The 13,740-nt window shown below is 37.9% G+C and overlaps 1 protein-coding gene across 1 annotated transcript in view; it reads right to left on the bottom strand.

Moving 5' to 3' along the window:
- Nucleotides 1–565: 565 nt before the first annotated feature.
- LOC139712034 (ras and EF-hand domain-containing protein-like) overlaps nucleotides 566–13,740 on the bottom strand; it is a 35,204-nt gene continuing 22,029 nt past the window's right edge. The window contains exons 9-16 of the mRNA XM_071623873.1: nucleotides 11,118–11,242; nucleotides 8,227–8,330; nucleotides 7,283–7,513; nucleotides 5,450–5,588; nucleotides 4,423–4,619; nucleotides 3,908–4,027; nucleotides 2,687–2,763; nucleotides 566–1,620 (exon numbers count right to left, since the gene is read on the bottom strand). Of these exons, the coding sequence (XP_071479974.1) occupies nucleotides 1,518–1,620; nucleotides 2,687–2,763; nucleotides 3,908–4,027; nucleotides 4,423–4,619; nucleotides 5,450–5,588; nucleotides 7,283–7,513; nucleotides 8,227–8,330; nucleotides 11,118–11,242 (1,096 nt within the window). The 3' untranslated portion in view covers nucleotides 566–1,517. The remainder of the gene's footprint in view (nucleotides 1,621–2,686; nucleotides 2,764–3,907; nucleotides 4,028–4,422; nucleotides 4,620–5,449; nucleotides 5,589–7,282; nucleotides 7,514–8,226; nucleotides 8,331–11,117; nucleotides 11,243–13,740) is intronic.

Raw genomic sequence — 13,740 nt, 5'->3', positions numbered from 1 at the left:
CATGATTAGGACTGTGATGGTTATAGCTTTTATTATTACGATTGTTTTCCGTCTCTAGTAATCATTCTTAATATTATCATATTTCTGTGTGATGACACAGTATGCCTCATGTTTCGAGAAAAAAAAATCTTGTGTCAAAATACGGAATTTAATACTTCACTTGCGTGTTTATTCCTTTTTTCATTGACTGCATGAAAATGAAGAGTTTGTTCGCAAAAACCGATAAGTCCATTTTTGAAGATTTTGAGGTACGGTCTCTGTCATAAAGTACAAAATAATACCTTTTAAATGATATATTGGTCACTGCATGTAAAGGTACATTTTTGAAGTTATGATCAAAGAAGCAAAAATGTTCTTATTATTCTCTTTATTTTTCTTGTCCTTTAATCACAAATATCTCCATTTGGCAAATATGGACTTATCGGTTTTTGCGAACAAACTCTTCTTATATTAATCAGATGCAATCTTGACTGGCTTGTATTCAAACTTAATAAAATTAGCACTGGAATCGTAGAACACGCGATTCAATGTAATAATATAACATTTCAATTCTTCCTTAGTTATCAGGGTTAATAGAGTATATCGGTTATTTTCAATATTCATGTGCGATTATATGTTAGAATATACGTTATTCACTATTCTCAAATTGGAATGCTTTAGAAATGTATTGAATGTACGTTAAGCATATTGCACTGTACGTTTTTGCAAGGTTTTGATGACTTCTACTACATTATACTATCGAGAAAAGATATGGAAATAATTAATTTTGATATAAGTTTAAAAAGAGTGCTATAGCACCCCGGTACAGCACGAGAAAAAAGCAAATGTCCGTTCCATTACTGTCGTGTATTAGCTAGTCATTTCAATCTCATGCAAGGCACCGTCGTTATGAACTGATTAATACCTGTTCGAAATGGCAAGGGGGCAAAGTGAAGACGTATACAATAACTATACTGTTAGCAGTGATGTCATGAGTAAGAATCATGTTGTAATTAGGACCTACATTATTTCTCCTTTTCTCTCTGAAAAACAAACAAACAATCAAATAGATAGAAAATATATTTTTACGCATGAAACAAATAAAAATTATTCCATCTTTACAGTAAAAATATCCACGGCATAAAGGGCATTAATTATTGCTTAAGTATTTCATTAAGTACACCAATTATGTAAAAAGGCACTGGTCGTCGTTAAGTACTGTATAATTCCAGTAGGATTTCTACGTCGTATCAACTTGAAGATCTTGAAAACGTTAGGCAACGTGGTATTCACACAAATCAAGGCACAGGTACAGTAATTTCTTGATCATTTCAAAAGTATTCACAAAATTGTACTTGTTTGGAAGACGAGACACATTGACAATAATTGGCGGTACGAAAAGGGTGCAACTTCATGGACTCCTTCCCCAGAATTCCCATCTGATATTACGTGAAGTGAAATGCCTCGTCCGTGACAGAACACGTAATGGCGAATCTTTGAATATGCCTGGAATCCGACTAGACGACTGGGACTGGAGTCTAAAAATCGCAGCACCCCGTATCCTTTTTCTTGCCCGGTGTTTCCGTGTTCAGTGTCATCCCACTGAAGCCAACCTCCAAATCCTCGCGCTTGTGGAGTTGCCTGCAGAGAGAGATCAAAATACAGTGGCAGTGCCGTATGTAAAGAGAGTCTGGCCAACTCGTAAATATTATTGGACGCCATGTCGTTTCCCAGCGTATTACGCGTCACAGGGTTAGTGTGTACGCTCAGACGTAATAATGATAACTTCCCAAATAAGGGGTAGTGAACAATGGGTTATTATGCGTATGAGCGCACTTTGGTAACGACATGGCTCAGCAAAGATCACGGGACCATTTTTGACCAATCACAGGCTTCAAAACTCATAAGCCGAAAACCGAGTGGCACTGAACAGTGACACAGTGCACTTCCGTTATAACGAACACGGTTATAACCAAATTCCGGTTACAACGAAGTAAAAATTCAGGCCTCAACATCATCCGCTCTATTTGTGTATTTCTATTGTTTATTTGTTAGGTTATAACGAAACTGCCGGTCCCGAGGACTTCGTTTCATCGGGAGTCCACTGCAGATGCGAATTGGAACAGCGCATCATTATTTATGGGACATGGTGGGGGGGGGGGGGGGGGGGGGGAAGGGATATCCAGGGATGTAATTTCCCCCAACAACGTGGAGCACGCTATATGAGTTATTAATGGCAAATCCAAATTTGCTGATCATATCGTTGAAGTGAACACAACCTCATGTCACTATATAGCCAAGACCTGGGGGGCGTTTCATCAACGAGTTCGTCGGAGTTTTCACCGACAAATTTGCTATCAGCCAATCAGACGCAAGGATTTCATTAGCTTTAACAGTTGTCAGTGTAAATCCTTGCGTCTGATTGGCTGATGGCAAATTTGTCGGTGAAAACTCCGACGAACTCGTTGATGAAACGCCCCCCAGGTAACTTGTATAACAGCCCACCCCAAACTGTGCTAGTGTGCAATCTTGACATCAATGTCAACTAGTTATGTTGCATTCACTCTTGATTGTTTGTGCGTTGTTGTGTGTACGTGTGTGCGTTTAGGGGGAAATCATTTTTGTTTATTGGTGAGGGTGTACAAGGGTTGATGATGATAGCTGAAATGGTGACAAACAACTCTCTTGTTTTTCCTTTATTTCTCACCTTGTCAACTCAATGACTGCATCCTCGATGTTTGAGCCATCCTTGGCGCTGGTTTCAATAAATAGAGCGTTGAAGGACTGAAAGAGAAGAATGAACGAAAAGAAGACAACTGTTTTAACGAGAAAACACATTTTTCATCATCGAATATATTCCTATAAGTTACTTTCTAATTGTGTGTGGTAACACCGTGTATTGCGGTCCATCTCGGCTAACAAATTAACTCAACAAGAGTGCATTGTGACTGATTTTGAAACGAACAATTGATAGACCTTCCAATTCTGCTGCATATGTATAGGAGGAGAGAAATTACTTCCAAGCAGTTCAACTAAAAAATACTTCATTATTATACACTACTTTTTATTGTGTTTTTACTACTGTCTGTTTCTGTTTTGTTTTGTTTGTTTTTGTAATGTTTTGAGTGTTACGGCATTGGCCTCAAACGACTCCGTTCTAATAATAAAATTGCTAGTTTTGGGTTTTTTGTGTGTTTTCCTTGTTGCAGCCGCTGTTAATTAGAGAATTTTTTTTTTGAAAAGAAACCATGCATGTTTACATCGTGTTTTTATATTTGAAGAATAAGAATAGACACTACATGGACCTGACTTGGGAATAGCGAATAGTTAATGGATTTTCAGGTCATTATAGCAGCCGGTGTTGGTTGGAAAATCTCCGCCTTGAAGAAGAAACCATACAACATTTTCTTTACATTGTATATTTTACGATTTCTTTCATTTTTTTTTAAAGAGGAATATTGACATTGGCGAAGCCGACGTAAATAGCAGATCACTAAATTATTCTCTTTTTTTTTATATTCTAATGATACCTAGAGTTAATTGGAATTCTGCACCTTGAAAGGAAACCATACAACGTTTTCCTTCACTTCTGCGTTATTCTTGTTTAAAGGGAGACGAAAAATACTCCATAAAACGGTACTGCGAGTTTCAAATTATTGTCAAAAAGGATAATCATGTCCTCAGTTGATATCACTGGTGGTACTGATTCCACCTTTTTCTCAACTGAACAAAAGTGTTTGTTAACAGACGGTATAGAGACAAAGAAACAAGCAAGCAAAGAAAGAAAGAAATATAAATTTAAAACAGTATTTACAATGAAACGTAGCAATCTACACAATCACCTTATTAACTTGAACATGGGATTAACTAGACATCGTGACATTAAGATGAGGTGAGAATGTGATCTATTTTTTTTTTTTGTTCTTACAGTGGCGAGTCGCTGCCCGTCCTCCGTCCGAACACAACGCACGCCCTCAGCGGCGGCTGCTGGCCTGGCATCCACTTTGTTGGCACAGATCATTACGGGCACGGGTTTGTGCGCGCTATCCTGCGATCAAAAGCAAGAATTGGTGATATTAAAGTGCGAAAAATCTTGCGATGCGCTTAGAGATTGATAATATCTTACCAAGGATGAGTTTCATAAAGGCATAAATGTACTTATAAATTAGCATATAACCCATAAACATGATCTCTGGATGTTCTACAAAATAAACATCTCGTCCCTTAAAGAACTATCTTGTCTTAAATACTCCTAAAGGCGCTTCCTATGTAATTCATATCATAAACACCGTCCTTTGCACAAGATATTTATGAGCCCAAACTTTACTTTGACGATACCATAATATTTTCTAATTTATGATGGGAGCAGCGAATTCACCCATGATGTGGAGGAGATATTTGCCCTTCAGTTTGTAATAAAATGCTAGAAGCAGCGTAAGTCACCTCTATAGCCTCGATCCAGTCGCGCACGTTGATAAAGGAGCGCTCGAACGTGCAGTCGTAGAGCAGCAGCACGCCGTCCGCGCGCCGGAAGTACGACTTGGCGATGCTCCGGAAGCGCTCCTGCCCGGCCGTGTCCCAGAGCTGCAGTGACGTCACTCGGTCGTCAATGTTGATCGTCTTCATTTGGAAATCCACGCCTGGTCAAGAAAAGTGCGACGACACTTGAAAGTGACTTACTTTTATATGCAATTTTCTAAGCATTTGACTTTTTTTAGAATTCTCATAACGTTTCAAAAAAAAGCACCTTGACTTTGAAGTATTAGTGTACCATTTCTTGCATGCCTCAACTGGGAAAACAAGTTTTGAAGTTCCATTTTTTTACCAAGTGCCAAAGGACCTAGCACTGATATAGATAAGTGCTAGAATCACGGCAAAGTAGCTTACGACCGTGGACTCGAACCAGAGAGGTCAAGACTAGAAGTCTGTGCTTTTGTTCAGTGAGCCACATTGAGCTCGCAAACGTTTGGCCTCTTTGCTTCTGTTGTAATTTTTCATTTAGAATTAGGAGTTTCCTAGGAACCACGCAAGCCTTTGCTCGTGGATTCTATAGCCTATACATGGGAGAGGAGATTAACGAATGTTGTCAAAGTTACTGGAGTTTTCATTTTTATTCTCCGTTTGGATTGAAGGAGAAGCAGACATTGAAGATATATCGCTACTGTTCATCGCATCAGATGTCATAATTTCTTCAGACGTAAAAATTGCAACACCTTGTTGCCTATAACCGTCAGTAATTAAATTGCGGTCTGTACAGTAGTCCCAGCCGTAATCATCCAGTGTGGGGCTGAGGTTGCTAAAAAGACGCCTTTCACACATGTCATACATGGTTATATATATATATATATATATATACACACACACACACACACACACACACACACACACACACACACACACCACATCAAAGCATTGCTTATTCTGTCTCTACTAACAACGTGAAACTGCCTGTAGTCCCAGCAACACTCACCCAGCGTGGAGTTGAGGTTGTTATGGAAGACACCTTTACACAGTCTCATTATGAAGCTTGACTTGCCCACAGCGGCGTCTCCAGCCAGCACGATCTTGTACATTCGCTCGGGGTGCTGCGGGGGCGTAGGGGACAGAGGCTACGAGAGGAAGATCAGAAGGTAACGCGCAATGAGAAATTCAAAATGCTCGTAATGCTTTCTTTTTCTCATGCTAGAGCAAGTCCCAATACTTTTGCCCTTCTATCTTTATTTTTTCCTTCCTTTTTCGACCATAGGCCTATAAGAACTGGCAATATTCTCTAAAATATCTTGTAATATTGTTGATATGTTTGTATGATTTGTAAAAATGAATTATATCAGCCTTTTTATTCCTTTCCCCTGATCCCTGGACAAAGAATTATGGAGACATGGACTGAGAATACAAGATACAATTGAAGGATACTAAACCAAACGTCTGCTAATGGAATAGCATCTCCTACAGTAAAATTGTCAATTTTTGTGGCTATGAAATGTAGGTATAAGTGCAACTGAATTCCTTAGGTTCCCTTCTTGAAAATAGGCCGAAAAGTACTTTAAAAACGTTTCAGGAGATTTGCAAACGACATCATGTAAATAGCATTTGTACCGAGTTATGCAATGGAACAAGATTTGTTAAGATCAAATTCCAAACTTGCGCTCAAACATTCAATCAAAGAAACGTTGGCAAGGGGCGTAACAGAAGTAATTGCGAGTTGAATTTGACAGTTAGTGGTGTACTTGCTCTAAAACAGATTTCATCACAAGCATGAATTCAAAACTAATACTCCGAGATAGATGCATATCAAATATATGCATATGCATTACTACAAAAACAAATAAACGAAAAATAACAACCGCCACAAAGGCCTGCTCGCTATAATTTTGACTTCAACTCAGTTTTTCAGTAAACGTTTCATTAGCAAGGCCTCAACGAATGACAAAAAAATAGATGTTATTGACATAAAGCTGTAAATGTTTAGCGTAAAAACAGCAAAGACAATGTTATACTAGTACAATGGTTTCTCGGATTGTTAAGAAGAACTTCACAGCACATTTTATTTTTCTTTGTTTAATGAAGTCACATGGAGAGGAATTTATGTTATCACACAAACAGGTAAAGATTATAATCATTATTTTCTATAAGGGACAATGTTATAGTAAAATTACGGAAATGTGTAAGACAGTATTGTTCTAAAGTTGCAAATCACACCAAAAAGTAAGTATGTCACATCGCCGAAGCAGAAAAGATCAAATTGTCGTACCTCATTTTCAAAATAATCCAATAGATTATGAAGATAAGGCGCAAACTTGCCACAGTATGGATAAAATCGACAGAAAGATGCTTTAACAGCGCATTTTGTGTGTGGAACAATTATAACCAAACATAGTTTGTTTGAAGCACAACGACATAATATACATGCATTGATAGCAAAAAAAAAAGTGTTGATCAAAAGAATTCAAAAGCATGAAATGTTGGTAACGATTAATCTAGTACAACGGTTGATTTTTTTTTTCATCACATGGTAAAACACAAGTGATTTTCACTGAGCAAAAAGCTTATTTTTTTCTCTACCTGGCAGTTATATGCATAGTGGTATTACTGTAAATCGTTTCGAATAACTACATTTTGATATAACCGAGAATGTGACTCTTGCCAGTTTACTGAATGTTTCTCTTTTACATGGCTTGTTCTTAGGTACAATGTAGTTTCAAAGATAAGCCCTCAAAGAAACAGTGAACTAGATCTCAAGCAAATCAAGAGTTACGTCCACACCATCACAGGCAAGGATTGTCAGGGGTATTGTGGATTTTACCTTTTGAGGCAGCTGGGGCAGCGTCCGCTTCCTACTCGTGGAACTCGAACGCGGCGAACTTCCCCGGGATATTCCGTGGGAGTCGGTGATTGGTTCGTTGTAAGGTGACGTAATCACGGGCATGCCCGACGCTGGCCTGCCATTGGTGGGGAGTTGAGATGACGTAGCTGCTGCGTGTTGTGTGTGAACCTGGGCGGAGGTCTGTCGCTGCGCTTGAAGTAGTTCTTGCTTCTAAACATTGTGAAAGGATGTTTGCGGAAATGATGTTAAATAATGAATGCATGCATGTATCTTAAAAATAAGAGAATACACGTTAATATTTGTCGACATCTCGGAATGAAATTGTGGTCGGGAACCAATAGCCTGTGGAAGTTCCGATTCCCAAGCAAACCATACAACTAAAATCTTTGGCATGAACTACACCACAGGACAACCGCTTTACAACACACACACACACACCTTTAAGTCCTGTAATAAAGAATGGGAAAAGAATGTTGTAGGGGGAAATATCTAACTACGGATTCATTTCGGTCCATTTAAACACACGGCTACATTCTTTGGAAGTGTTTTTTTTTTTCTTTTTTTAAAACCATCTTTTGCGATCGTCACATGTAGTTTGACAGTGACATCAAGGAGGAATTCCACGATGTTTAGGAATTTCACCCCTTGAAGTCTACCCCTCCCCTCCCCACCCCCCAAAAAGGAAAGAATATTTGACAAGAGAAAGAACAAAACAAAGAGCGAAACAGAAAAAAAAATGACATAGTTCAAAGAACTCACAAAGACCTACATCACTGTATATGGATTGAATTGCAAAGTTTCGAATAAAGTTGAAAAATAACGACATATTTAAGGGAATCCGAATGGTCACTTGGGCATAGTTCTGGATTTAATCAATTAGGTGTACAATTGGTTGCTATGCATTACCGCCAGCTGTTACGTACCATTGAGACTGCAATTTCCTCCCTGAGTGGGGGCGCCCTTCTAATATCTTCTTCGGTTTCCGAGTCCAGTTCGTTGGGGTCCCGAAGAGTCGAATTTCCCGAATCTAATCGAAAAAGCGGGCAAAAAGTGATGCTACTTTAGAAGGAGTGAGCAAACACGGTAGATAATATTACCATAAAGCGGTGTAGAACTAGGAAATGTGAAACGGTTCTTTGAATTTCACTGCAAAATTCACACAAAGCCATTAACCGATTATAATATCTGTGCAAGGGATGTTGGAGAGTGTGTACAAAGCAATGAGATTTTCTGTATCATTCGGCACTAAAAACACACACAGGGTGTTAAAGGACAAGTTCACCTTCATAGAAATGTGGGTTGAGTAAATGCAGCAATATTAGCAGAACACATCAGCGAGAGTTTGAGCAAAATCGGACAATCTGTTAAAAAGTTATGAATTTTTGAAGTTTCTGCTCAGTCATGGCTGGATGAAAAGACTACTCTAGCTTGTGATGTCACATGAGTACAACGATATAAGAAAGAATAAAGAAAATTCAACATATTTCCATTTTTCTTGCATAACAGAAGAACACTCGACTTTTGTCTTTCAGAAGGCAGGGGGAATATCTTATATTACCCTTAACATACGTCAGTAGCAAGTCGAAGAAATGTGCACTTTATTCAAAAAGTAAGGTTTTGTGAAATTCTCTTTTTATTTTCCTTATATAATTGTACGCATGTGACATCATACACTGTAGCAGTCTTCTCTTCCAGCAGTGACTGCGCAGATACTTAAAATATTCGTAACTTTTGAACGGATTGTCCAATTTTCCTCAAACTTTCGCTGATGCGTTCTACTAATATTGCTGCATTCTCTCAATCCTTATGTATATGATGGTAGACTTGTCCTTTAAGAAGGTCACAGAATAGACAACTTAATGTCACTTAGGAACAGCATACTCAAGTTAGATTGGTGACGTGGTGACAATAATTTTACTCTACGAATATACTACGTGGTGTTATTTCAAAGGAACATCATTAGAAGCATTATCCCCATAGATGTAGATGAAATCAAACATTGTCGCCCTATCCATGTTTACTCTTCATTCACAGCAAGAGTTTTATTTGTTTTATTTGTTTCTCTGTTATCACTTGTATTGTTTTGCAAATGCGGAGTAAATAATAATAATAATAATAATACTACTACTACTAATAATAATAATAATAAAGAGGTCTTGCTCACTTTGAAAACGTTATAATTTTTTTTTACATGATAGAGCGCTATACTAAGATGTCTAGAGAAGCCAGAGCAACGAACACACGTCAATGAATGTGTGTGTGTGTGTGTGGGGGGGGGGGGGGGGGGAGTGGAGAAATCTTGAGGTCCATTTGCCCTGCAGCAAAATATACTGGAATCAGAAATAGCTCAAAGTGTCATCCTAACAATGACTAAACTTCTAACTTGGTAAGTGTTTCGTGGCTGTCTGAAAATGAAAGCAGTGATATACAACAAAACAATCCAATCTCCACGACAATGTTATAGTGCATGAATGTGACAAAACGGTGACCAAAACGCCCACACAATCTCATAATCCAAACATGCCAAGAAACCACAAACATACACAATGTGCCAACACTCAACACTGCATTTGTTTGCACGCACCGGCAGTCACAAACAATCGCCCATACAACTTTTCACCAGCCGATATTTGGCGTGCTTATCTTGCACGTCAAGTGCCGGTAGCAGGGATGCTCGTGGTTCAACTTAATACGACAATACACTAGAATCGTTAAATTATCAAAAATCACGTCACTCATAACTGAATCACAGCAATCTTTGGCTCCTTTGAATAACACTTTGATCTCTGACTAAATCCTTACCAAGGAACTCCTCCAGAAGTTTTCTGGCGCCTGGATGAGAAATGTAAACTTTTCCGTGATAATTTCGAAAAAAGTGAGTTACAAATTAGGTTGTTTAAAAAAAAACAACCAAACATTAAACTCGATAGGCAAGCAGTATGCCTGTTGATGTACCTGCATGGTTGGTCTTATGGTTGGAGTGTTCTCTTGTGGTTCAATGATGGTTCTATAATATTCGTTCGCTGATGTTTCACCACTGACAGTTGACTGGTTCTTCTCAAACCGTACTTAGTTGATCCTTTGATGGTTTTCTAACCGTTCTCTCATGGGTTTCTATTGGTTCTATCAGGATTCGGTCTTGGCTCTAGTTCATCTTTATTGGTGTTTTGAAAATTGTCTACTGGCTCTTTGATTAAGTTGTTTTTCAGGTGGTTCTCTGATGGATCTCTGATAGTTCTTTATTGGTTATTTAATGTTTTTTATTGATTGTCAAATGGCTCTTCATTGGTTCTCTTGGTTCTCTAAAGGTCCTTCATTGGTTATTTAATGGCTCTCTATTGGTTCACTGATGGCCCTTCATTGATTCTCTATTTTTTTTTCGAATCTCGAATGATTCTCTATTGGTCCTCGGATGGTTCTGTGGTGGTTCTCAAGATGGTTCTTTATAAGTTCTTTAATGGTTCTCTGACGGTTCTTTATTGGTTCTCTAATCTGGTTCTCTAGTGATTTTCTGATGGTTTTTCATTAGTTCTCTAATAGTTCTCTATCAATTCTCAGGAACAGTAAGTGTTATTTTGATGTTTCTCTGATAGTTCTCTATTGGTTTTCTATGGTTCTTTATTGTTTCTGTGGTGGTTCTCTATTGGTTCCGTGATGGTTCTCTGCTGGCTATCTACCGAGTTACTGCAGATTCTCTGATTTTCTACTTCTCTACTTCATTCTCTGCTACCTCTTTCACCATTCTTTCTTTCCGCTACCTGACCAACTAAAGTCACTTGAAACAAATCTTTTTTTTTCCGCCGTGTATACGTACCTCCGTCGTCGGGATAGTTGTCGCCGTCAGCCGTGGGGTAGACAAACTGCCTTCTGCCCCCGGACACCTGCATCTCCGTCCCATCGTACGAGCCTTGGCGAACGAAGGCTTTCCGCCTTCTCGATCTATTAACATTGATGGTGTGATAGGACAAAGAGACCTGAACTATAACCTATCTTAAGAAAATACGACAAACAATGTTTTCCGTCATTCGGTCTCATGTTATCCATTAGCCTATCCAGTTCAAGTTCATATTTATTCGTTTTTTCCACAATACATAACACAAACATAAATCTCACTTTCTTAAGTGACAAAATCAATGCATACAATTGTACAGAGAAAACAACAATAATAGCACAAAAAAAAAAACTAACAGTATCGATACATTGCAATAGTTGCTAAGACAACGAAAGTGAAATAGTTTTCAATATAATTATGCACTGTGTGAAAAAAAACGGAGGGACCCACTAAAAAGACAGAGCTTGTAGAGTGTGGGCCCCTCGTTATTAGAAGTCCGATGTAAAAATTGAATTGAAAACAGCAAAAAATCCGCACAAAAAGTTCGTCACAAAAAAAAGTTTGGCAGCCCACTAAGAGACAGACGAACAAACAGTTATACATAGAACAACTACAAACAGAGTAATGAACATGCAACAGGACTGGGACAGCAACAAGACTACTTGTAGGAGGAAAAACAAGAAAAAAAAAACTGACATGACGACACAAGAGGAAACAAAACTATAGCGTGATAAAGAGTTAACAAAATAGACAGGAATATGCAACACAGATGACGATCCTCGGGGGTTTGAGGAGGAAAGAGAAGAAGAAAAAAGAATATAGAAAAAAAAAACCCTGCAACTGCGAAGTATAGGTTAACGAAAATCTTATAATCAAGGCTTGAGCAATAGTTACAATAATAAAGAGAACGGCAATGCCGATATTGCGGATGAGTAGCAAAGTAAGCCTATAAACTAATCTGACTCTGCGAGTCGTCATTATAAGATTGTAAAAGAAAAGACTTTAATCTCCTTTTAAATGAGTATATAGATGGAGCAGATTTTAAATCATGGTTCAGGGAATTCCAATAATTTGGTCCAGTGTAAATAAGTGTATTCTTTGCTAAAATCGTTCGAAGAAGTGGTAAATGAAACTCGTTAGAACGTCGGGTGGGGTAATTATGGAAGGATTGATTTTTTTGAAACATAAAATCAAAGATAGGTGGGAGTAAATTGTTATCATACATATACATAAATTGACCTAAGTTAAATAAGAATAATTCGTTTATTTTCAATAGCTTATAACAGTCAAACAATGCATTTGTATGTGAACGTGTAGGAGAATTAGAAATGATACGGAGGGCTTTCTTTTGCAATAATAACACTCTATTCAGCAGTGTCTGATGAGTATTGCCCCAAGCTAAAATTCCATAATTAAGGTAAGGGAGTATCAAAGAGGAGTATAACACCAGTAGGGTCTTTTCAGGAATATAAAATTTCAGTCTATTCATAACACCTATATTGCGAGAAATAATTTTGCAGATATGATCCATACATATGAAAGTTTGTACCGAAAATTTGAATTGCAATGATAATGTTAACACTGGCGAAGCACAAAATTCTCTTCAGGAGCGACCACATGAACTAATCAAAAGTAAAATCAATAATTTGATGAATGGTTCAATTCCTCCGCTCAGAAAGAGGGGTCTAAAATTTGCCCATTTGAATATTCGTAGTTTAATTTCTAAAATTGATGAACTTAGATTACTTCTGAGACATACATCACTTGATGTCATTGGTTTGAATGAGACATTTTGTGACTCCATGATTGATGATTCTGAATTGCATATCGATGATTATGTCCTATTACGTAGAGACCGTACAAGACATGGTGGCGGTGTGGCTGTATATATTTCCAAAAGATTCAACTATAAAATAAGAGACGATTTGAATTCATCTACTTTAGAATGCCTTTGGTTTGAATTGCATTATCCAAATAAGCCTTCCATCCTTGTAGGGGAATTTTACAGACCTCCGAATTCTCACGTCGATTTCTTTGACGAATTAGACAGGACTTTGGACTGTGCTCTCTCGGAACATATGAGTTGTATTATATTAGGTGATTTCAATTGTAATTATATGCCACACCAATATGATGTGAATGCCGAAAAAGTTATGTTTTATACAAATATGTACGGACTAAGTCAGTTAATTGATACTGCCACAAGAGTTACAAATACTGCTTCTACTTTAATTGATTTGATATTTGTATCAGACAAAGAACTTTACAGTGAATGGGGAATATTTGAGACTAGCATTAGCGATCATTATTTGGTATATGCTATTCGGGACTTCAGTGCAAAGATCCATAAAAAATCTGAATGTGCGGAATTTCGCTCATTCAAAAATCTTAATGAGGAGGAATTTTATAGTGATTTGAGAAGCGCTCCGTGGCAGGTCATAAAAGATATAGACGACGTTGATGATGCGTGGGATATGTGGTTGACTCTTTTCAATGATGTTATCAACAAGCACATACCTTTGCGCAAAAAGCGGATAAGAAAACATGCATGTCCATGGATATCTGATGAGATTGTTAAGCTCATGACGGAACGTGATAAAGTTCT

This window comes from Diadema antillarum, unplaced genomic scaffold (assembly GCF_040938485.1).
Source record: "Diadema antillarum isolate AM-2024a unplaced genomic scaffold, OU_Dant_1.0 seq00001752_RagTag, whole genome shotgun sequence".
NCBI lineage: Eukaryota > Metazoa > Echinodermata > Echinoidea > Diadematoida > Diadematidae > Diadema > Diadema antillarum.
This window is presented reverse-complemented; position numbering and strand designations above follow the sequence as displayed.